The 24,757-nt window shown below is 52.2% G+C and overlaps 1 protein-coding gene across 2 annotated transcripts in view; it reads right to left on the reverse strand.

The window, feature by feature from the left end:
* Positions 1-24,757, reverse strand: part of GPSM1 (G protein signaling modulator 1) — a 64,110-nt gene that overhangs the window by 33,381 nt on the left and 5,972 nt on the right. For both annotated transcript variants that reach the window (XR_014318791.1, XM_082775295.1), the window contains exons 2-9: positions 10,297-10,518; positions 9,857-9,992; positions 9,470-9,612; positions 7,788-7,911; positions 6,504-6,619; positions 6,068-6,223; positions 4,196-4,304; positions 1,734-1,860 (exon numbers count right to left, since the gene is read on the reverse strand). Coding sequence is in view for 1 of the 2 variants with exons in the window: in XM_082775295.1 (XP_082631421.1) it covers positions 1,734-1,860; positions 4,196-4,304; positions 6,068-6,223; positions 6,504-6,619; positions 7,788-7,911; positions 9,470-9,612; positions 9,857-9,992; positions 10,297-10,518 (1,133 nt within the window). In the remaining variant the exon portion in view is untranslated. The remainder of the gene's footprint in view (positions 1-1,733; positions 1,861-4,195; positions 4,305-6,067; positions 6,224-6,503; positions 6,620-7,787; positions 7,912-9,469; positions 9,613-9,856; positions 9,993-10,296; positions 10,519-24,757) is intronic.

Genomic DNA, 24,757 nt, shown 5'->3' on the forward strand with positions numbered 1-24,757 from the left:
CATCAGCAAGGGCACCACGGATTCACGAGGCCACTGCGACCTCCAGCCCTTAGCAGGGCAGCTCAGCCCTCGCCTGCTCTCCTTGACCACACACGGAATACCGTGGCTCTCTCAGGGGAGAAAAAACTCACTCCTGGCTCCAGATGTTACCAGCACAGCCACATCTGGATCACTGAGGGGGAGCGAGCAGCCCACAGGCCACGCAGGCAGGCTCTGATCACCAAGTCTCACCTGCAGAGTTCAGCTGAGGGACCAAAAGTCTGTTTTCCTCCTGCACCCCTCATTCCCCAGCCTGTGGGACCTGGCACCCACATTGACTCCTTTCCTCCACGTTTCTCTCTGGCCTAGGAGCAGCACCAAGTTTCATTTCCTGACCCCCTTTCAGAGCAAAAATAATTTGCCAGAGGGAAACCTCTAACAAGGTGCCAGGTCTCAGCAGAAGGCGCTAGCTAATAAATTCCCCAGCAGTTATAGAGATGGAGCTGACGTGCAGAAGGAGGTTGGTTCAGCTGTCGTGGCCCTTATGGCTTTTGAGGAGACTGAACTCAGCTCTGCAGCTCCTGATGGGGCATGGCAGGGCACTCCGGCTCCTCATCCACAGCTCGATTTCTCAGGAAAAGCCTTAGCACCGACGTAGCAGGCTACAACTTCAGGATCAATGCACAGAGCAAACCCTCGCAGGCAGCCTTTCGCCCTCCCAGAGCACCGTGCCTCTACCAGAGCATCATCTCTGAGCGAGCCCTCCCAGCAGGGAGAGAACACACCGCCTCAGAAGATGTGTCTGCACTAACAAGGTCATATTTAATCAGCCCGCACCTCCTGGGATGCAATTTCATCTGTGTAAATTAATAAGGCTGTCCACAGCTACGGGAGAGCCGGCTGGAAGTGCCCCATGCCAGGCACCCACAAACGTCCGTGGTGGCAGGCAGACATTTGGGGACAGGCAGACGGTCCCCGAGCAGGGGACATGGGGCTGGCAGCATGGCTTCTCCCTGGAGAGCAGAGGCAGAACAACCCCAGGCCCAGTGGTAAATATATTGGTAAATAAAACCATTTGGTCTGCCGTGACCGAGCCTTGTAACACCTTTGTTTCCAGAGCTCCACTGCAGGTGTTCTGGGTATGAGACAGCACCCAGCGCGCCGATGCTCACAGCCTGCCTTCAGCTCGTGTTGGAGGCTCGTTCCCTGGGTGCTCATCAGACTGACAGCAGCCCAAAATCCCTGCCAGTCACCTTTTGAAAGCTCCCTCTATCAGTCACATCAGTTAAAAGGGCCCTGCAGAGCTTCAGAAGAGACAAAAGCTGGTTCGCTGCTTGGAACGTGGGATTTCATTCCTAATGCAGATTAACTCCGTTAACTCACTCCGTGCCCTCCTTGGGGTAGATCCTTCCCTGTCCTTGAAACTTACACGGAGCAGAGTGGAGAATAAGATGCTGTTCGTGGGCCTTTGTCAGAGCAAGCATTTCACACCAGATGTATGCAATAACGAAGGGTTCTGCTGTGAAACCACAGGGGAGAACCGGGCCACAGGGATTCACTGCAAGGGTGTGCCAAAAACCCCTCGTCCTCACATTCTTCTCCCTCCAAACGTAATGCAACCTCCTTTCTGGGAAAGGCACCCGATAGCCTCATCTCCCTCCGGCATTCAGATTCCCTCCCACTTGCCAACACCTCCCACTCCCCGTGCACCATCCTTCATCTTTCACAGCGCCAGCAGGAGCCTGGACACTCACCTTGAGCTTCGTAGCCGGAATAATGCTGCGCCGTGCCCACGTCCTCCTCCCCGGGGCCCAAGCCGAGGGCTGACCTGAGCTGGGCCATGTTCACCTGGGCCGTCAGCTCCCCGCTCCTGTCCCCGATCTGCAAAGCCAACAGGCAGCTGGTTAAAAGGGAGCATGGTCTAAGGAAACTGTCCCTAGAAAAGGGCTCGCCAGTCCCATACCAAAGCAAACACACAGAGAAGAGAGCTTGGAGATACCCTGAGAGATCATTCAAGCCTGGCTATTCAACACCACAACTCTCCAAAACTATTTTTTGGTGAGAATCTCACGGAGGGTCCGTGCACGGTGTGCTGTGTACCTGCTGCACCTCGAAAAGCATTTCTGCAGAGCTCACTACGGTGACCCGAGGGGACACAGCTCGCCCGCTGCTACAGAACTGGGATAGAGGCATACACACATACTAAATTAATACTAACATTGAGACAGTCCAAATTCCTGTATTTGCTTTATTTTTGTCTTCCAAAGTCCCATCTCTCACCAGCCTGAAGGAGCTGAGGGCAGATATTGAGGAATCTTCCCAGTGGCTCCTTCTACTTAAAATGAGGATTTGTAGGACGTGCTGCTGGGTGCCCCTCAAAGGTTAACACCAAGCATGAAAATGACTGCTCTGCATATCGCCAGCAAACACAGGGAGGTCACTCAGAAGCAGCCTCTAATCTTTAGAGAAATGGCAGCCTCTGCTAGAGGGAGAGACCTTGGCTGTTCCCTGGCTCCCTGTTAAACGCCTTGCAACAGCTCTTTTGTGGTCCTCCGAGATAGACTGCAGCACGAGCCATCCCAGAACAAAATCATAAATCCCCACATTATTTATGACAAAGCCCCAAGCACCAGTAAAGGGAGGCAGATCAAACAGCTTATCATCAGGCATAAATCCCCTGCCAATTACAAGAGATTTGCTGTTGACATCATCTCCAGTGAAATTACCATGTCCTGGTTCGGTTTCACAGCCCTTGATGTTAAATGCTTCCCTGATTTCCACTCATTCGAGGTTCTCTCCAAGGCCTGATTACCCTCAGAGGAACCCTGGCAGGACAATCAGAGCCCCTGCCACACACCACAGCAGGGCTCTGCTTTCTGCCCTCGGCTCAGGTGCCTCAGAAGCCCCCCACCACAGACACGAGAGGTCCTGCAGAGCAGTGGCTGAGAGCCAGGACAGCCTCCGAGTCTTCCAGGCATTTATCTTTTACTCAGGCTGTTTCAGAAGAAATTTTGCAGCAACCTCTGAGCACCCTGCAGCAGCTTCCCATGCGGTTACTCCGAGCAGATTTCACTCAGATTCAGATGTCACCATCAGATTTATGTCAGGGAATAGAAACATCAGTGTGCAAAGGTTTAACTGCTGCAGGTTTTTCTTGGACAAAGTGCTGGCACTGCTCACAACAGCACAGGCGACTAACTTCATTCCCGAGGCTAAAATAAAACAGTTTTTAAGAGAATCACTAGCTGCTAGAAGCTGACACGAGCCCTCCCCACAAATGGACGCGGTCTCTGCACCACTCCGTAATTAAGGATGTGGGGGAGTTTATCAGCCACCTGCCATGAGTAACCTACTCCTGACATGCTCTGCAATCACAGCCATCACCTCGGGATGGGAACAGTGCTGTGAGCCCTCCTGCCCGCCCCGGCTCTCCCCTCCGCCCCCAGCAGCCACCAGTCACTGCTCCATCCCTCCCATCACCACCACGCGCACCCGTCCGGCTCCCAGTAACCAGCCCCACACTGCCACAGTGCTGGCAGGCTGAAAACCTGAAAACTGGAAAAGTTCATTTGTCCTAAGATGCTCAGGGCCAAAGGACAGCGTTCCTCCTGCATGTCTGATAAGTGTAATTAAGCACATCATTAGGCCGGTGTGTCAGCCCTGCTCCGGGATTCAGCCAGCCTAAAGACAGGCAGGAGAACACACAACGCCTGCATGCAGTCATGTCAATTAGTGCTTCAAAAGGGCAATTTCTTCATCCGGGGAACTTTAAAGAGACCACAAATAACTTCCTCATAGCACACTGGAAAGAGCAAACAACGGCCTTCCTGCTTGCTGAACATCTGAGCCATCCGAAAACACCTCATGTTTTTGTACCTGGAAAGCTGCAGCTAGCTGGGCAAGCACACTAGTGAAAACCAGAGCAGCTGCAGACGTGGAACCCCAAATGGTGACTGTGGCTGTTCCTCACCCAGGAATATCAGTTACTAGCAACGTACAGCAGATGTATTAGCCTTAACTAAGTGGAGGCCTGGGAGCACCTCATGAAATGAACACTTCCCAGCAGTTCCTGAAGACAACATTGAGACAGCACACAGGCAGGCACTTTCCACAGCACTCATAGCTAGAAGAACTATATCCAATTAACTTCTTGGGATAAAAAGCATGTCCTCCTCAACAGGGAGGACCGATTCTGACCTGAACCAGCTTCTCATACCTCTTGGGAGATTTCAAGATGCTTCCTTGCAAAGTGCAGAGCTTGTTCATGGCTCCCCAAGGAGACGTAGGCATTTCCGAGACTCCAGCAGGCTCTTCCTTCTCCCACCCTGCAAAACAGGAAGCTGTCAACCACAGAAATTCTGGGCAAAACCCAGCACAGCAACCCTTTCACGGCCTCCTTCTGCAGAGCACCAAGAGCCAGACCTCCTAGCTAAATTTATGTTTACAGAGTGTTCTGCAAAGGAAAATGAAATGCACTGTATACCTTAAACGACTCTTATGCTGAAGTCAGTAAGATCAGGGGATGAGCAAGAGCCTCAGAAACAGGTCTGTACCCACAGCAGCAGACAGCTGAGCCGTGTAGCACAGACCCAGAACGGTCTGACTTTATTTGTGAGCACCAGACTGAGAGCAGAAGTGAGAGCTCCCATCGAGCCTCCACCTCACACAGCAAGGATTCTCCTCCAGAGACACGCAGTGCATCAAGAGGGCCAGCAACATCCAGCCTGCTACTCCATAACAGCCCAGAGCTAAATTAGCAGGAACATGGCAAGGAGGAAACACTCTGGGGACGCAGTATTTTCCTGATATATACCGGCAGGTCACCCAGGATGCACGCACAGACTGCACACAGCAGCCAAGCAAGCATTGACCTATTTCCACCAGACCTCCAGGGCACAGCTTCTTGTTTTCAGATGCCAGAGAAAGCAGGCAAATGTGAAACCTGCCCCGGGCAGCCCCAGCCCCTGAACACAGCCAGCATGCACCAGCCCCACAGGTGCCTCTGGAGCAGATTTCAGCACCTGCTTGCAGAAGCAGGCAGAGACCTAGCGCTCAGAGCCTGCTTAGCTCTGCAAACGTGCAGATGTGGGGGGTGAGGGGATAAAAAAAGCACATGGGGGCGCAGGGGGAGGTTCAGCGTGACTGCAACTCCCTTTTCAGAGGTTTGGGCGGGTTGATCAGCATTTAAACATTTTTCTTGTCACCCAGTTCAATACCTTCTGCTCATGGGGTGTGTTCCCAGAAATGCAGGAGCCCACAGGCCTGCACCCCCACAGCATGATTCACCCTTGGGTGGGATTGTACCTTCCCAGAGCAGTTAATGCCCTGACAGTGCCACGGAGCTCGCATTTTAATGCCTCTGCTCCATCTAGTGGAGGACACCCGGCTTCCCAAAAGCCAGCAGCAGCAACGCTGAACAAGTGGGCTGCAAAGTCACTTAATGAGCTCCTGGGAGGCTCCAGCAGTATCCAGATAGAGAGGAAAGAGGAGAAAGGAGCTAATGGCAAAAAAAATGAAATAAAGGTAGATGAAGAAATAGAGAGAAGAGAGACTAAATCTCAAAGACGAATGATGAGACCAAGGAGCAAAATATATCATCTCCACATGCTCTGTGTGATGTGTGATATCATTTATTTCTTCGTGAAAGTTCCCAGCCCCATCTCAGAGCATCAGGACAAGGTGACACGCATTTCCTATCCGCATGGTTTCCAAAGAAGCAATTTTTGTGATGTGAGGGAGCTTTAGGGAGGCCCCAATAGGACAAAACAGCAGTAGCTGCATGGCAAAGCATTTTCTGCAAATTCATTTTCCTGAAGTATATCTCACTAGAAATCTCTCTCAGCCCAGACAGACATAGCTTAAAGGGCATGATCCCCAGGTTTCAATGACATGATAAAGGCCTCACTCATATTACTTTTCTGACCCACAACTAGACTAAGGCCTAGGTGCTGAGAGATTTCTGAAGGCTTTCAAGAATATGTGTTGCTGCTCTTTAGTGCTGGAGGTGGAGAACAACAAATCCACACAGAAGAACTGGTGCTCTGAGCCCACCAGAGCAAAGATGCCACCCCCTGAGGCATTCCCTTACCTGTCTCCCAGCTCCTGTGCTATCACCAGGTGTTTTAGATGGTACTCGATTGCTCTTTCATAGTCTTGAAGCAGCGTGTACGTGTTTCCAAGACTGTAGCAAGCCTGGGCTTCTACTGCTTGGTCTTTGAGTTGCCTGGAGAGCTGGAGTGTTTTCCTGCATGGAAAGGCAGAGATGAACAGACCTGATCATTGCAGGGCACCTCCATAAAGCAACAGGAAAGTCCCAGCCTTGGTGCGCACTGCACTGGGGTTTACGCCTGCTACACCCTGCAGGCTGGCTGGCAGGTGGCAGCATCACTTGCCACTGCTGAGCACCACACAGGCAATTTGCCACCAGGCCCCTTGTCACGTTCCCCTGAGCCTGTGAATTCACTGCAATAGGTGGGAATTTCCAGGGAACATCTGCCCGAGTCTGCAATAACCCCAGCACTTACTTGTAGTACTCAGCAGAGATGTCAAACCTCCCGAGGAAGATGTGCGCGTTGCCCAGGTTGCTGTACGCCCTCCGCTCGGCTGCCTTGTCCCCAAACTCCTTGGCAATAGCGAGGCGCTGCAGGAGACACAGACAGTGAGTACAGGCTGGCTGCTGCCAGGTTTCTGGTACACAACAACTTTTTTCAGAGATTAACTTCTTGTTTTGCAAAGGTCATGTCCAGCAAGGTGCCCATGCCTATCGGGGCTGGATGCAGCAGGAAAGCTCTCCATCTTTTGCACTTCAGCATCAGGAAGGACCTTTGGAAAAGTGGGAGCAGAGCTGCATCCTCTCCACTCCTACTCCAGCCTGGTCAGTACGCATCTGTTCAGCTGAAGTGCAAAAGGAGCTGCGTGTACTTCAGCTGAATCAACAGGAGAGTGGAGAGCTCGAGGTCAGGGGAAGGGATACGGATATCTACAGACTGTAACAACCAGGAGCACGAGCAGATCTGTCACAGAATGAACACACACACACACATTTATGAACTGCACCTCACCTTCTGCACTGCAGCTGCTCCCCAGGTCCCTGTCCCTGCTGTACCTCCATCCTGCCTCTCCCCAAATTCCCCACCCCTCACTTTGCAGCACCTGCTCCCTGCTCACTGGCATTGCATAATTTTCCTGCCCCTTCTGAGTGCCTTCTCCAAAATGACTGCTGGCTGCTGCCCCCAGGCCTTCTCAGACAAACAGAAGAGCTCTGACAGCTTCTGATGTCCCAAGGTGCTCAGCACCCTCCACTTTGAGGAAACCAGTGCAGAATCCAAACTAGAAACCAAATTGCATTTGAACTGGGGCTGGGACTGTGTCATCTCGCCCCTCTGTAAAGCTTTGCAGAAAGTAGCTATGTTCTACAAACAACAATTATTCCTGATCAGCAGCTCTTTCAGCAGCTTAATTAAATTCATGGCTTGCATTTATTAAAATTTAGACTGACACAAATTAAGCACAGAAAAGCCTTGCTAGGCCCAGCTGCAGTTTGCCCTTAGAAATCTCCTTTGGTTTCCAAGCCAACAGCACCCTTCCCTCAAGTCGCTCATTAAGCACTGATGAGGAAGGCAGGAAGGTGCTGCTCAGCAGGAGCTGGCACAGCACAGCACGGGCAGGATCTGGAGCACACACAGGAGGGAGTAAAACAGTCAGGGGGGTAAAACACCTCCCAGTATTTCCTGGGAGGTGGTGAGAAGAAAGAAAGGCTGCTCCCTACCGGGTGCCCAGCCCCAGAAGAAGCCGAAGCAGTTCCCTACCTCCTTGTGGAAGGCGATGGCTTCAGTGAAGTTGCCCAGTAAGTACTGGGTGTTGCCAAGGTTGCCGTAAGCACGGCCCTGTGCAGCTCTGTCCCCCAGCTCCTTCACCAGGGACAGGTTCCTCCTGAAAGAAATCAGTGCTAGATTCTTTACAAGGACAGAGATTATCCCCAAATTTTTCCCTGCCCTGCTAGAGATAGGGACAAGATCCACATTGCCATGCCAGTGCTCTTTCCAGCACTTCTCTACACGTTTTTCCCCCTCTTTTCATGTACAGCACACATGGGGAAGCACAGAGCTCCCAGCTGGCACAAATGTAATCACCAGCTATGCAACATTCATCGTTCTTTGGGAAAAGGCCAGTGAGCTATAGATAGGCACCATCATATCCTCAGATGTGAGGAGACCAATGTAAGATCCTGACACTCCCTCCAGATAATAAAAAGACTACTTTAAAAAGCTTCATTATTGGAATAAAACTCCAAGATAAGAGAAGAAAAACATTAGTCTGAAAGCAAGTCTGGCAACAGCCTTCCTGTGTGGGCCACCAGTGGGAACTTTGCGACTGTTTAGGAAAGGGAAGGATGTTAGAGCAGGATGAGCTGCAGATCCATCAAAAGGATAACCAGGACTTCAGGGAAAAGCCTCTTCCCCTAGGGGAAGGAGCAGCTCTGCCGTGGCTCCAGCAATGCTGATGCACAGGAATACATTTTCATCAAGGCCAGCAGAGAGCAGCAGGGGCTCCAGGAGCTAATAGTTCACCTTCCAAATATAGCTCTGAGAAGGAACAGGCTATTGAACTTTGGTGCGTGATCATACTTCAAAATATAAAGACTTTTATTAAGGCAATACCAGGATGAATTTCAGCTCTAATTTTATAAAAGCGTGCGGTCCCTCTCTTGCCTTCCTTAAGACAAATTTGATACCATACCTTGGCCTCCCAGGGGCAGGGGAATATTGATATTGTTGATAACATCTTCTCAAGAATGATTTTTTGCATGCTAAGAGGGGAACAGACAGCTGCACGCAGCTTTGGCCTGAGAGAGGCAATTCTGGCGCAGCTTTGCCCCTGTAAATGATATAATTTCCTCATCTCTGCTTGTTCGCACGCAGCAGCTCCTGCCAGAGTACCAAACTGCCCTGTGCCCACGGCTCTTGGCTTACAGATGAACATGCTGAAAGTAACAGTGGCTTGCACGCTTTCATAAGTTACACCTGGTCAAATGAACAACAGAGCGTGCAGGCTCCTAACCTTCCTGGGTTGCAAAATCAAATGCACTGGCTCATACTGTCAAAATAACATGATCCAGAGCATGGGATTTATACCTCTCCTGCCCGTTTACTACTAATACCCAGATCCCCAGCATTATCCTATTTTACACATTCGCTCTGCGTGGTGGAGGAATAACAAAGCAGGAATTAAAGAAACGCAGAGTCTTAAGGGAAAACTGAGCTGCTTCATTATAGGAAGCAAAGGGGTTTTACAATTTCAGATCCTTCAAATACACAAACTAACTGTACGCAATTAATTTTTAGAGATGCAGACAGCCTTTTGCTGAAGGCTCCACAAGTGAACCGTACAAGTGCACTCAGCTGTAATAAAGGTGCACCTGCGTGCATTTTACCAGTCACTGATGACTGTTCCCTGCAGGACAAAGGGGTGGCCAAGCTTCAATACTTACTCGTAATATTCTGAAGCTTTCTGTAGAGTCTCCTTGACGTCTTGTGGCAGGTAGCCTGGGTCTTGGGCCATGTTCCAAGATAAATGCTTTCCCTTTGCATGGTAAACGTTTCCTATATTATAGAGCGCTCTGGCTTCACCCACCTGAAAGGAGCAAGAAGAGGTGTTACACTGCCTATCCCAGTAGGGAGACAGACAGCCAAAGCCAGGAAGCCCACGTTTTCCTTCCCCACCACCACTACCACACAGCTGTTACTGTCAGTAAGGGAGAGTTTGACACTTCACCTCCTCCCAGAGCCCACCTCTACCCTTTCACGTCTTCTGGCTTGCAGATGGATCAATTTTCAAGGTAGGAAATATTTCCTGTTGGATGCCATGCAGCAATTACCTTGTCTCCCTGCTCCTGGGAAATGTCCAAATGTCTCTGGCAGCAAACAACAGCTTCGTCAAACTGCCCGAGTATTTTCAATGTGTTCCCGAGGTTGCCACTTGCCTTGGCTTCTCCAATGCGGTCCCCAATGGTTCTACAAGAAGGTCAAAGAGAGGGAAAGAGGTATTAAAAAGCTCACAGACTTTTATTCCTTAACTGTTGGAGGCAAAATTCAAGTGACAGCGAGCCAAGCACCGCACAGGACAGACAGACACCCCATCTAGCTGTTCCCAGCCCATTCTCATTTCCTCCTGAGTTCTCCACAGGAGGGTCACCCCAAGCCCCAGAGCTGGTTTTGGATGCTCATTTCTAGGGCAGGGTCCTTAAGTTGGGCTCAGACCCCACAGAACTCCCCTTTGCTCAGTCTGATCAGAATGAAGCACTGCCAGCACGCTTACCTGGCCAGCGTAAGGTCGTGCTTATGGTACTCCAGGGCCTTGGAGTACTCCTTTAGGTAGAAATAAGCATTGCCCAGCTGGCTGTAGATGGCACTGAGAGTCTTCAGGTCCTCCGTCCCCACCTGCACCGCTGCTTCGAAGAAGGCTGCCCCTGCTTTGAAGTCCCCTGCCTTGCACAAGCGCTCTCCTTCCAGGGCCAGCTCCAGGCAGGAGGCCTCCATTCTGCAAAAGCAAGACGGCGATTTTAGAGGCGTCAGGCTGCAGCCACACAACGGTTAAAGAGATCCTTCAGCTTGTATCTGAAATGACTGCACCTGGAAAAGCTATCAGTGCAGTGCACGTCTGCACCTCCAGAGGCACAGCGAGCAGCCTGAGCCCACAGCCCAGCCAGACTTCAGAGTCTACCATCAACATTTGCAGGAACTACCACAGTATTTAGGAATAAGTCATTTTCTGAGTGATGCCCACAGCAAGTCAAACCGTGCATGGCTCCAGCAGACCAGCTTCTAAATCACCAGGCTGATTTTGTCCGTTTTGGCTCTACCTTTTGGGCAGCGGGAAGGGAAATATCAGAGAGCAGAAGACCCTCTACGGACAAGGCCCACAACCATAGGGACTGAACGACTACTGAGCCTGCTTCCCTGGCAGCTGCCCTCCCTCTAGAAGGGGCCAAGTCCATGAACACCCAGGCTGGGGCTCTGCCTGCCCTTCCCAATCCTCCCTCAGGGCAGCCACTGCTTCCCCTGGGCTCCAAGGGGCCATATAACACCTTGGGGCCGTGCAGCCAGCCGCTTGCGTGCATGGGACAGGAGCACCCAGATTTACACTGCCAGTGGCCACCAGCAGCCTCTGGGCTACTAGTGGGACCTCTGAGAAGAAACTCGTGCCTCGTGGCTCTCCCATCACGCGCCTGCAACCCTCAGCGTGGCACGGCATCTGTTTTTCTTCGAGGTGGCTCGCAGCGCAGCAGCCACAGACCCGAGCCGTTCGTGCCTGTGCCATTTCCCTGGGGTAACGGAGAGGGTAGCCAAGTTGCAGCACGTTTTTATTGGATACCAGAGAAAAGCCTGGGCTGTGCAGAATTTCTTGGCGGAGCAGCTTCCAGCGCTCCGCGTCTGCTTTCCATTAACTCCCCGTCTGTCACTTTTTCCACCGGCGCTCTGCACGTTGGCCTGCAGGCGAGCTGTTCCCCCTCGCATTTCTCAACGCCTTCGGCAGCGGCGCACGCCGTGCTGCTGGCACAAAGCTCTGCGAGCCAGGGGGGGAGCAGCAATGCCACCTCAAGGGAAAAATGCTCCACCAAGCCCTAAGTCACAGCCGGCACCGTAAGATTGCAGAGCCATGCGTCCATCAGCTCTCAGAAGGGACAGAGCACGCCTTGGAAAGCGTTTGGAAACGTCTTGCCTGTTGCAAAGTCGGCCCCTCCGCGAGGTGGATGGACACAGCGTGTTCCTGCTCCTCCATGCAGCGCGTTCCCCTTTGCTCTTTTCTGCTTCATGTATTTTAAAACGTCAAACCCAGAGAGGTCAGAGGCAGGCAGCTGCTCACAAAAATTACAGCTCACTTGTCCAGAGGCAGAAAGCAAGGGTCAGACAGAAGATGACAAACATCCAAAGGAGGATTTTATCCTGCTCTTGCAGTGAAAGAGCACTGCAGGAAGCTCAGTCACAGTACACAGCCCAGGAGAACGATGTGCCCACCCTCGCTGCCTCGATGTCTCCTGCAGCAGTTTCCCCTTGAAGATGCCTCCCCCAGAGCCACCCTTGCAACCACCCCAGCTCTCTCCCCAAGGACACAACCTGCTGCCATGCACCCCTCGCACACAGGGACTTCAGGGCAGAGCTCCTCCTGCTCCAGGACCCTGCTCCAGCATCTTCTGCCCAAGTCAGCAGCACCTTCACTCTGCAAGAAGGCTGCTGCTGTGCAGCATCAGGTCCTGCCTTGACTCCCCTTAGATACAGGAAAAAGCTAAGTGTTGATGGTTTAAACTAAAAATATTTAACTCCTCTCTACTGATCCTCTTGCCAGGCCACATGAAAATGAACAAGAACCAGCTTCTGCTACAGTGAGTTGAATTAGAGGGGCCCGTCTGGGGATCGCACCAAACTCCCAGCAGTTTAAGGCGCTTCTGTGGCCTGCAGATCATCAGAGCAGACACCTGGTGTCATCAGCAGGCATTGACAGGCACCTGCTGATGTTTTCCAAATGGCTGAAAGAAGGTTTGGGCCTGGAGAAAGACAGAGAACAGCTTATACTGAAATCAGCAAAACTAAGTTCAAGAAGCTGAGCAGAGATGAGTCTTGAAAGGACTTGAAACGGGGGAATGAGCTGCTATCATGGGGACTAACGTTGGGGTCCAGTTAAAAGACTGCAGACAGAGAAGCACATTTTGTATAATTCCACATTTCAACAAAGTTCTTCCCAATAACCAGGTTCTCCTTAAGAGACTGAGTTCACCAGCTGTAAACAGCCTAAAACTGCACTGAGCTCAGTTTGCCCGATTCACAGCATCGCAGCCACGTACAGACCAAATTTTTAATGCAATCTGGATAGCAATGGTCACACAAAGAGCCTCACAGCAATACAGCCCGGCCATGTGCTCGAGGATCAGCATCTTGTTCTGACTACCTTTTACCACTGGAAGTGTCACCAGAAGTGAAGCTCGTGCACTGACACACGCACACACACGCGTGCACTCCGCGGGGCTCCCCCTGTCACCGCTCCGGCACAGCGCGGTGACACGGCCCCAGCGCACACAGCCTGGAACCAAAATCCGTTTGTCCTTGGCCAGGCTGCTCTGCAGAGCATCTGACTTACCCGATTAACATCACGGCTCAGCCCAGGACCTGAGCAAGCAAGGGGAGGGGAGAGGCGGCTTTTTCCCTGAGCCAAGCCTCCGCTGCCATGCAGAGGGACGAGAGCTGGGGACAGGAGTTATAACTGGAAACACAACCCACTCGTAAAACCTGCCTGCCCTTCCCACATCCTCAGGGAAGCACCTTTACGTGCAGTTCAGTCACCACAGGCTTAGCAGTGCTCAGAAACATCACGAGAGGCAGAGGAGGCAGCTCAAGGTTCAGCAACACACACAAGCACACCAAATCACTCCACGCACAACAGCTGCTCGTGGCTACAGCTCAGCTGTCTGTAGGAAAAGACAAACAGGGCAATTTGGGCAGGAAGAAGACAGGAATCCACCGAATAAGCGAGCCAAATTGAACCGATCTTGCCAGACCCTGGCAAAGGAAAGCCGTGAGCAGAGCCAGCCTCGAGTCAGAGCCCCGCTTCCTCCCACAGGAAGCGCCTGAGCCCTCTCCTACCTCTTCTTCTGCAGGTTGCGCATTTTCTGAACGTACACCCACAGCTCCAAGCCCACGGGCAGAAGGAAGCAGCGGGGCTGAGGTCTGCTAGGCACGATTTTGCAGACAGCTCTTGCTGTTAAGTTCACAGGTGAGACCTGGGGTTTGGAAGACGCTGACGGCATCTTCATGTTCGGATGACGCGCGCTGCTCTCCAGTTTTCACTCCATCCACTTGGGCAGCATCACCAGGAAGCTGCTGGGATCCTGCATTTATATGAGACACTTCTTTTTCTCCCCTGTATGCTGCCTGTGAAAGGGAAGGGGAAAAAGGAGCGCTGCTTTTATTTCAAAAGACCTGCAGAAAGCACTGTCCTCTTCCCTCTGAGAAATCCTTCATCATCTGTTGCTTTCAGGTACCAGAGAGGTGAGTCCACAGCTAAAACTCCAGAAACAAGTGTCTTGGCTTATTCACATATTTCCAGCACTTCCCAAAGAAGAAAAAGGGCTCTGGGTGAGTCCACAAGATGGTCGAGGTCAAAGGCATGCATCTCCCTCCTTTCTGAATCGATCTCTTCCCAAAGCTCTTTGCCTCTGTGGTCGCAGCGGCTGCTCCTGCTGATGCCTCCTTGGCTGCTGTCGTGAGACGCCTCTCCTCGTCAGGAAAAAAGCTCAGGGCTGCTCCAGAGCAGCTTTGTCTTTGGGCAGAAGCACACATTCACTTGACAGACCCCAAAGAAGCTCTGCAAAGTCCACCAACGATCCAAGCAGTTCCTGCTTGTCCCCAGTCTGCGAGAGGCAGACGCACGGTGCACGCGCCTGCCTGCTGAACCAAAGCCTCCCAACCTGGGCAGGCACAGCCTCCTGTCCCCCCCACCCCACCCAAGGTATTAAATTTCTCTTCTGCTGACACACAGGCAACACGCCTGGGCCTGCACCACCTCAGCAAGCACTTCTGCTCACGCCTTAATACCAGGAAAGAAGATTCCCTCCCTCCTGAGCCAGCAAATTGCTGCCGACAGGCTGAAGGTGCTGGGCTCGGCCATATGGCGTGGCTCAGAAGGGACGCTGCAGGACACGAGCTGCTTTTCTTACTTCCACAGCCACAACGCCGAAGCTTGAAAATGCAATTCCCCCACCACACAACCTCGCGGCTAACAGCGCTGTGTGTGTCCCCAGCTGGGGGTTTGAGCAAAGACATTGGAGAGAAAAATAGAAGGAAAATATAGCTTGCTTGGAGCAGCTCCTGCTCATAAGCATTGCCCTCAGTCTGTGCAAACCACCCGTGCAGATCTGCACGTTGCTGCAGCCAGGCAGGACTTCCAGGCTTTGGCAGGATTCACAGACAGTCTCCAGGCCCACCACAGGCAGCCAGGAGGCTCTGACATCCCCCTGAGGTGCACAGGTCCCAGACCACAACAGAAGCACGCCAAGCAGAGTAAAAAGGTTTGTGTGAATGCACGGAGAGGACAGACCTCGTCAAACCTAGCCAGGTGAAAATAAAGCGTTAAAGATACCAGTTGTAACGCAAGGATTGATTAAAAGCAGCAAGAGGCCAAAGATAAGCCTCATGTTTGGCCACAGACGAGTTAGGCAATCTGCACAGCGTTCTGCCAGGGGAAGGAGTGAATGGCATCATGCTGGCGGAGGACTCGGCCCCCATCAAGGCGACAGCTGCGAATTTCACAGATGGGAGCGGGCGCTGCTGCCGACACACGCTGGAGGGTGACCCCGCGCCGTGCGGGGACAATGCAGCACACACAGGGCCACCCTCCCTCCTCCTTCACGTCTTCTTTGAAGGATAACCGTGATCTGAAGGCAGAAGGAGCCGAGACGACCAGGAAGGGCTGGTATTGCCTTAACGACGAGATTTCTCAGGGTCATTCATCACTGTCAGACAGCAGCTAATGACGGCGCGTAGCACGATTGCCTTGTGGCTGCCTTGGAAGCTACTGAAAGAATTAGAGAGCAAAAAATGTGCCTTTACAAAAGGTGCACAGCTGAGACACAAGGACTCTTATGCAGCAAATATTTTCAAGCAACACAGCAATAAGGAGAAGGGAGCAAGGGTCCCAGGAGTGCTGGGGATGCTGAGAACACTGCCAAGAAAGAAACAAAGCAAATGGCACGGGGTGTTATCAGTGCTATTAACAACAATCACTGTGACTGCTGTCAAAACAGCACTATATATAGGACTTCTGTGATGATACAGGTCCCCAGAGGGGAAACACTACTAACGGCATGGGTTTAAAGGCTTGGAGCTACAGTTTGACCTCCCAATGCCCTGCTTCCCCCAAATCTTTGCATCTCCCTTGCCAAGCATTCCAAGAAAACAACACTGCATGGGCAGCATCACATTCACCCCCTCCCTGCTAGCTTAAAAAACACCACTGCACATTTCTTTTAGCCATTCTGGAGGATCACCAGCTGCTGCAGACCCGAAGCTCAGGGCTGCTGCTGCAGCCACGTCCCAGCCCTCGGGTCTGTGCCTCGGCCCCACGTCCGCCCCAGGCTGCACAGGGGCGGAAAACGGGGAAACCACAGAGCGATCGGCAGCTCAACGCTCCTCGCTCACACCTCCTCATCACACACTTGGACCGTCTTGCTCACAGAAACACGCAGGCATCCATATACTTACTGCTGCCTGAAAAACATTTGTTCAAGCTGGAGCTCCTGGGAGGGCCAGGATGAAGTGATTTTCACCGCAGTCTTGATAAAGGCATGAAACGAGAGAATCCAGAGGGGAGAACTACGGGGTGTTCTGGAAGCTGCTGGGCCTGCGTGCTGGCTCCACATCTCCTCTTCCACTCGCTGATGGTAGCGTCAGTGCTCAACAGTACTCATTTCAGTTAATTGCTATCTACCATTAGCTGCAGAGTACTTACAAGGGATTCAATTCCACTGCATATTTGCTAATAAATACCAAATGACAGCGAGGAAGACAGCTGTATTTAGTTGCATTTACCCTCTTATTAGCAGAGCTGAATACAACCCCATTTCAAGTCATAATGGCTCCGACAAGCTGTGTCATTGTCAGAAATTCAAATTCAAACTTCTGCTGCCTGCTTAAAAGCAGAAGTCAGCCAGCGTTCCCCTGCTCACACAGCTCCCCAGGGATTACGTGTAGGGTCTTGTGCAGCCAAGGCCATGTGGAATGACTTCCTCTGGGGCTTGGGTTCATAGGGACGGTGAGACCTGAAGGCACGTGGGATTTATTTGCTGTTTTAATAGCATTTTGTGAAGCATTTATTGATGCTGAACTTGTACGTGTAGAGACATTTTGATCAAAGGACTGCAAAAATAGTTACCATTATGCCTTCATAAAATATTACCCGTTTTGTGCAAAAGGAAGCCAAAATCCAGCAAGGAACTTGCCCACAGTAAGTCAGTTGTAGAGGACGGACAGGAACCCATAAATTAAGGTTACCATTAAGGTGTAAATGTCAGTTTCAGCTCATCCTGTTTAACAGTTTCACTTGATATCCAGATTCAAAGCACTCAAACTAGATGTAAAAACTTCCCAGGATCTAGGAAAATGAAGATTGAGGAGATACCAGTTTGGGGAACAATTCATTAAAGCATGTTCTGACTCCCAACCTGAACAAATCCAGGGAAACATGAACTGATCACGATGCCTCAGAAGATGGACTGTACAAGAGAACTCGCTTTCAAGAAGTGAGAATGAATCCTTCTCATCCTGCTAAATCCTTCAAACGAACTCACTGATTTCAGCACAAGGAAAAACTTCCTGAGTTTTGCAATAGCATTCTGCTTGCTGGTACGCTGCTGGGGCCCTCAATGAAATTAATCCATCACGCAGCAGTGAAACAACACTCCTGGGATGATTTCACCAGAAGTGAAGTGCTATTTCCCTCAGTCACTTCCAGAAACCAGAGGGCAACAGAGGACGCGCAGCCTGAATGGCTTTTCATTACAGCGTTACTTTGGCAGCCAGGTCACACACACATCCTCTCGCTGAAGTGTGTGCTCTGATTTAAATCCGCACTGCTCCTGCTACAACACACCCGGAGTTACAATCACGATGTGCGTCAGGAAAACAAATTTGTTTACAAGCAGTTGACTCACCAGCAGCCATACACCGAAGGCAGCTGACCAGCTCGATGCCGTTTTTCTGGTGCTATTCACCTCCTTTTACCCACCAGCATATAGGGCACATTCACACCAGCTTTGTTACTGAAAACGGATGGATTCTGGTTCGTGGGGGCTATTTTTTTCTAATTCTGAAGCACTGCCCAGCCACACACCTAATTCCTGGACCCCCCTGGCAGCAGGGCCAGGCTCGAGCCCACAGGGCTCCAGCTCACAGAGCCCCAGCTGCACGGGCTGAGGGGCCTTCAGAGACTTCCTATCCTCCACAACCAGACAACTTTTCTGAAGCTTTCTGAAGCCAAGGAAATCAGCCTGGTTTCCCCAGAAACGCAGAGGCCACGGGCCCAAGTCCTTCCTCAGCTTGAGCTGCCTGGAACCCCCCTCAGCTGCAGCCCCCCTTCTCCTTCCTCCCTCCAGCTGCCAATTTCTCCTGCCTCAGAGCACCGACCGTGGCAGGAAAACAACTGCACAGTGATGAGATGCTGCCAAGTCCCAGCAAGGGCAGGAATACGGCGTGGTTAACCCCTGCCTGACAAAAAAAGCCCCCTCTGCCTGCTGCCCCAGCCGCCCCCATGCAGAAGGCCTCATCCTGAACCAGCCCCGTATCCACCCAGCTCCAGCACCCAGGGGCTTCATGCCCTCACTGCTTTGCTCCTGCCCACAGACCCAAGGCAGGACAAACAGATCATCGTGGTGCAGGGTACAAGGCAACGGTAACGACGTTCACACCACAGTTTTCCTGCTGGTTCCTCAACACCTTACAGCCGAGCTGGTGCTGTTCCCTTCCCGGCTCGTCTGCTTCCCTCAGCCCCAGCCAAGCATTTTGCACCTTTGGGATCCTCCTGAAGAGCCACCCAGGCATCAAACCTGAGTCACTGAGTGATCACAGCTCACCGAGAGGCCTCAGAGCACCGCTCACACTTGAAAGGGGCCTGGATGTGCTCTCAGCAGCAGGAACAGCAGGAGCCAGACCCTCCCTTTATGATCTGCAGAGCTCACTGAGAAGCCATCAGCAGGAACAGAGGGATCAAGGCCATGAATTCAAACAGGCGACAATTCCTTTTTTCAGACTCCCCCAGGTAAAGGCAACGAAGAGGGTAACACCAGGCCAGAGCACCCCAGCAGGACAGATCTTCCTTGGCCGGGGTGCAGCAGAGCAGGTTGCACCAATTCTACGCTACTCCTCTGCAGCTGTTTCATGCTCCAAGGGCTGTTGAAAGCACTGTCAAGATCCCCCTGAAAATTTCTGGGATGCTGAATATTCAAAGCTAACCCAGACACATGTACACTTAGAGAGCTGCCTTGCAAACTCAATGCTCAGGCATAGGATGCTGCTGCTCCCCCTGGCAGTTTCACAGCCCCAGGGCACCCCTCTGGATTTCCTAAACACAATGTTCCACACGTCTGAAAAGCCAGGAAACTGAGGTCCCCTGAGAGCTCAGATATCAGCCAGGAGAGCTGCACAGCCCTTGCCAGCATCTCTAGACAGTTTGTGCAGCTCCTCTGTGCAAACCCAGACTCCGCACAACAGCAGCAAGAGTGCTTTTGGGTTCTTCGTGACATTATAGAGAATCTGCGTGCGCCATCAGATTAATCTGCAAGCCCATAAATCAGAGGGTGGCAGGATTCCCAGGCGGCCAGGCAGTTCACATGCAAGGTGAGAATCATGCTCTGCTCATCTGAGAACAGACCCACTGTCTAGCACCATGTGGCACAGCATGCCAGGCGTCTGCTGGCTCTGTGGGAAGCCCTGGAGCTCCAGCATCCTGCAAGCTGGTTTCCCTCCTTCCAGAGGATCATACAGCTTAGTCCTCCGCTGCATTTTCCAGAATTCTCAGCACCTCTGTCCTGGCGTGGCTTTGCAGATAACACCTACCCCAGGAATGCTTGGATCCACCACAACAAACATCTGCACGGACCAAGCATACGGAGACAAGTCCCTGCCCATCCCCAGACACGGCACTGCATGAGGTTTTGCTCCGACATGGTGATATCAGTGTGTAAATCCCATGTGAACAGCAGGCAAGTATGCCTCACTGTGTGAGCCAGCCTCAGAGCAAAGCACGGTACGTCTCTGCAGCTGTGGTATAGACTCTGGTACTGTTCCCTCACAGCAGGAATTTGTATAAAGAGTTTGTTTCTTGGAAAGTCTCCCAGGATATGGCAAGAACATTATTACTTTCCCTAGTAATTTTCCCATTGCTAGCACAAAATCATGTGTTAGTCCACACAATGATTTGGTTTTTAAGCAAACTGCAAAAATTATGAGCAAAGACAAAAAGATGATGTCCTTTTTATGTTCCTTGGAATCGAGCCTTGGGTAAGGGGAAGAAAAGGACGAAGCATCATATTTAAAATAAATAGTTATATTTTTAAGGTTTTATTTCCATGCCAAAAAGCCTTTTCTGTTTTCCTCTAGAGTAAAAGACTGCAGCACATCCAACTGCAGTGAAGTACCCAAGACTCCTCCAAAGCTCAGCACCTCTCTCCCATCCTAACACGAACCCTGTTGCACCACAGCAGCTGCTCTCCCACCCCTAGGGTGCTGGGTTGGGTTCTGGACCAGGGAGAAGACACCAAATAACCCAAGCCCTCTAACAAGGACAGCTCTCAGACTACACCAGGCCCAGTACAAGCAGCATTGCCATGCAATCGTGCATCCTGCCCAGGGCAGCCCTGGTGGGATGCTTGATTTTGGGCACAGCACAGCCAGCGACACTGCCAGGAGCTCGCAGCAAGACTGCCGGGGGTCTGTGTGCTGCGCTGGCAGCAGCTCTGGCTGCTCCATCACTGAAGAAGAATCCAAGTTAGAGGAGGTTTATTGAAGGGTAAACCACCAGTGATGTTCTTGAGAAAACCAGCTCAGAGCAGGAGCAGCTCCGCAGCTTACCGGGATGCTCTGTCATTGCTGCAGCCAGCCACAGAGCCGTACCTCCCCCTTCCAAACCAAGCTTCCTAAGGCCATGTTCTTCATCATTTTAACTTCCAGTTCCTTTTTCTCCCTCCCTCATGTTTCTTTCACACCCTCACCTTCCCTGCTGCCACACAGTACACCCAGCACAGCATTCGTTACCATGCACATAGGAAGGATGAAGCCATAGGTTTAATGTTCTGCCATTACTACCTGCTGACAGAAGCCCACAGCTGAGACAGAATGAGAAACAGGCAGAGACCTCCCCATGGACCTGTTTTAGGTTTAGGATGGCTCCTTGTTGTAACCTGACAGGTGCCATAAGGGCTGTGCAGAGCGCAGGCTGTGCTGTGGCACTGGAAGAATTCACTGCTCCCTCTCCCTACTGCTGCTGAAGGAGGAACGAAGATAACACCAGGGTTACACACACGCCCAAAGCTAGGGAGCTCATTCTATACTGCCTCCTGAATAATGCACGTCTTCAGAAAAATCTCTGCTCCTGCACGGAGACAGCTTCATCTTCCAGCGAAATGCAGACAGGGCACGCCAGCAGGCTGCGCTGAGAGACGCGCTTCAGGAGCACAGACAGCAGCAACAGGGAGGGCGAGACAGGCGACGAGACAGCTCCTCACCGTAACCCGTCAGGCCCTGGAGGCTGCTGACACACGGGAACACCACTGCTTTCCCCCAGGGTTTGTGTGCTGGAGGAGCCGGCCTGTTTTAACGCAGGGCACTACGGAACGGCCGCATTCGTGCTGTACAACAGCCTCCAAGAGCCTTTCAGGAGCAGTTAGATCCTCCAACACACATGGCTTTAATTGGTAATTCGCTTTTTTAAAAATTCCAGTCACATGTTTGGAGCTGTTACTTTTCTCTCCCATGTGTATATATATATATATATATTTACGTCTCCTGTCTCTGTGCCACGTTAGCCTCAGGCAACCAGCTCTGGGAGGGAGCCGACAGCCTCGACAGATGACTCAGTTCTCGTTTGGAGCCAGGACTGTGCAGCTTCTCCTTCCTCCCCTTCCCAAGGCTGCTGGCAGTGCAGATGACCCAGCCCTCAGCAGATGAGCTCTCCCCTCTGAGCACAGAGCTCCTCCAGGCACACCTGGGGCCTGATCCTGCTTCTGCAGACCTGAAAGGACTCCCTGACGTCCCACGGACCAGGTCCCTCAGAAACAGATCTCTACCCCAGCAGAACATCAAGTGTTCAGTGCAGGAGAGCCGTGGACAGGTCATGCAACAGCTTTTTTTGCTCCTCATCCTTGCGACACCACCTTTGGCTTCACATTTGGGTGCTGGGGCCAGCCCCAGTCACAGACAACAGGGACAGAGAGCCCAAGGCAGAGGATGCCAGCAGCACATGGCCCTGACGATGCTTCCCCCAGGCAGCAGCCCCTCCAGCACAACAGGACCCCTCCGTGCAGGGCTGCTATCAGACATCCCCACAGGTTTCAAGGGTTTGCTTTTCCCAGCACCCATCATTCCCCCAACCCTGCAAAGCTCTGAGAGCCAGGGGCATGGCTGAGGATGACTTTCTGCCAGAAACACCAACACCAAAAAATAGTTTTATTGAAGGAAACGCATTTTGCTGAGCGAGTTTTCATTTTCCTCCAGAACAGCAGAGGAAAAGCTGGGTATTTTCAACCGTTTCACTCAAGCACGCAATCGAAGCTCCCCGTCGAGCACAACCTCGGAGCCAGGGGTATTTGATGGCACGCTCACACTGCTCACAGTCCCAGGGGTGCACTTGAAAGGGATGGACACAGATAACGTGACAGCCTCCCTTTCTCCAGTGCCCTTACCCAGCAAAGGATCAAACCGCACGCTTCAATCACCTCTTTCCTGCTGGCAGCTCCCTGGATCACAGCCCTAATGGAAGCAGCTGATGCAGGAGCTGGCCAGGGGCTGCAGCCTTAAAATTCTGGCCGCAGTGAACTCGTCTGTTTTATTAGTTAAATGGGCAGGGGCTCAGACACTCAGTGGGACAAGCAGGCCAGGAAACGCCTCGAGGCACACACGGGACTCTCACAATTCCAGGACGTTCATCTGCATTTAACGTGGAAGTCCCTTTTCACTCGCCCTGAGCTCCCTAAGCAAGCTGCTCCTCCCGGAAACCAGAGGGACTTTTTGTCAGAAAGGGAAGAGAACCACACTTTGCTTACGATGCTTGAGATTTCCATTCATTTAGTCACTGGGGGTTTGTATTTCTGCTTTCATGCTGCAGAAAGCTTGGCCAGTAAACAAGCCGGAGCCGATGGCCTCTGTGTTTTGCGGCAGGATACAGCCCCCAGTCCCTTCCCTCGGTACAGATCTCGGTACAGAAAGGGGTTGATTTCTGGCACAGCGTGAGCTGTGATAACTTTACAGGAACCCAGGGAGAGCACAGGAGGGACAGGACCCTTCCCAGAGCACCAGCAGCTGGTGCCCATCCCAGCAGCTGTATTTCTCTCTCCACCTTCCACAACATCCCAAAGACAAGCTCCATGCAGCCGGGGCACCCAGGAACCCCGCTCAGTTCCTGTGTGATTTAACCCACAGGTGATTTTCTGGCAGGGGACATTATTCTCTTACTGATTCTCTTTTAAAATTACCTGCTCTCTTTGCGCTGGCGAGACAGATAACCCCACAGAAGCACAGGTCCCCGAGCACTCCAGCAGCTCAGGGCTGTTCCCCTGCCTTCTCCCAGCTGATGCCTGGTTGCCCTGAGAGCCCAAATCCAGACCTCCCGGCCACCCAGGCTGCTCTTTTCCTCTCCCCAGCCCGTGGGTTGCAGCAGCTCCACCACATCTGCAGGGCACACCTCGCAAACAGGCAGAGCCTGGGCTTCAATTCCCCAGCTGCTGAATTTCTAAACAACATCTCGCTCCCTCCTGCATTAAGCAGAACAGTAGCACCATTGTAATGTCGTGCGTGCGAGTGCTGTGCCTGCACAGCTCCCTAAAACAAACCCAAGGTCTCCAGCTCCCAGCCAACCTCATTGATGTGGGTACGGAAGCACCGAAGGGAAGCGGTGGGAGTCAGGACGCTCAGTTCCCAGCTCTGCCACCTATATTTGCTTTCACCCCGAAGGATGTCCAACTTCTCACCCTTGAAAACAGGAACAGCATTTCCCAGCAAGGCTGCAATAAAACACGAATGTTCACTAAGCACTCGGCGCGTGGAAGGGATGTAACCCTTCGAGGATCCGCTCGGGTACAGCAGCGTGGGACATTCGGCAGCACTGTAATACAAACCACGAATAACAGTAATTAGCAAATAGCCACGGAGAGATGAATATTAATCAATATCTTCCAGCTCTCCTCAGGCACAAATGGAGGCTCCACGGATGAGGTTGTTCTTTGGGCACTCCGACTTGGCAGCACAGCTCACAGGACAGCAGCCTGGATACTCGAAGAGCAGACACAGCCCAGCGGTCAGCAAAAACCTCAGGGGTGTTGAGGACACTAAGGGAACGTATTCTGATGGAGCAGCAAAGCAAACCCCGCAGTTTTACCTGTAAACACGCACAGCAAACCCCTCCACTCTACCTGGAATTGGCACAGGTTTATGTTTTAATCTATGCATGGGGAAACCCCACTGCATGCACACGCAGCCTGTCCCAGCTGTGCACAAGCACCAGGGAGGCAGCAAATCAAGTAATTACCCCAGGTCTCATCACAGATCAGCAGCAGGAGCCGTGTCCACAGCGAGCTCAGCACAGCACCCAGGAAGGGAGCTCGGGGGCGATGCTTTGCCCAGGCACCAGCCCCCTCGGCAGCTGCAGCACGGGAGGGGAGTGGAGCTGGGTCCCCAGGGCAGTGGAGGAGCCCGGCACGGCGCATGTTCAGGGCTGCTTCCCAGAGGCATAACGCAGCCGGCATTTTCTGCAGCTCAGGGAGCAAACCGCACAGATCGGCTGACGGCACGAAGTTTTATCCATACGTTTTTCAAAGCAGCTTCCAAGGCAGAACAGCTGCTTTCGGGTGGAGCCAGGGCTCAACGTGAAATGGCTCCTACACCGAGGTATGTCAGTGGTATGCACGCAGATTAAGGAAACGGCCTTAAAATGGGGGAAATGCCGTTCTCCTGCAGCATCTGGAGCAGAGGTGCGTGTACAACAAAGCCGCAGAGAAGAGCCACACAGTGAACCGGGCTGC

The sequence above is a fragment of the Aythya marila genome (assembly GCF_965140915.1).
Source record: "Aythya marila genome assembly, chromosome: 19".
NCBI lineage: Eukaryota > Metazoa > Chordata > Aves > Anseriformes > Anatidae > Aythya > Aythya marila.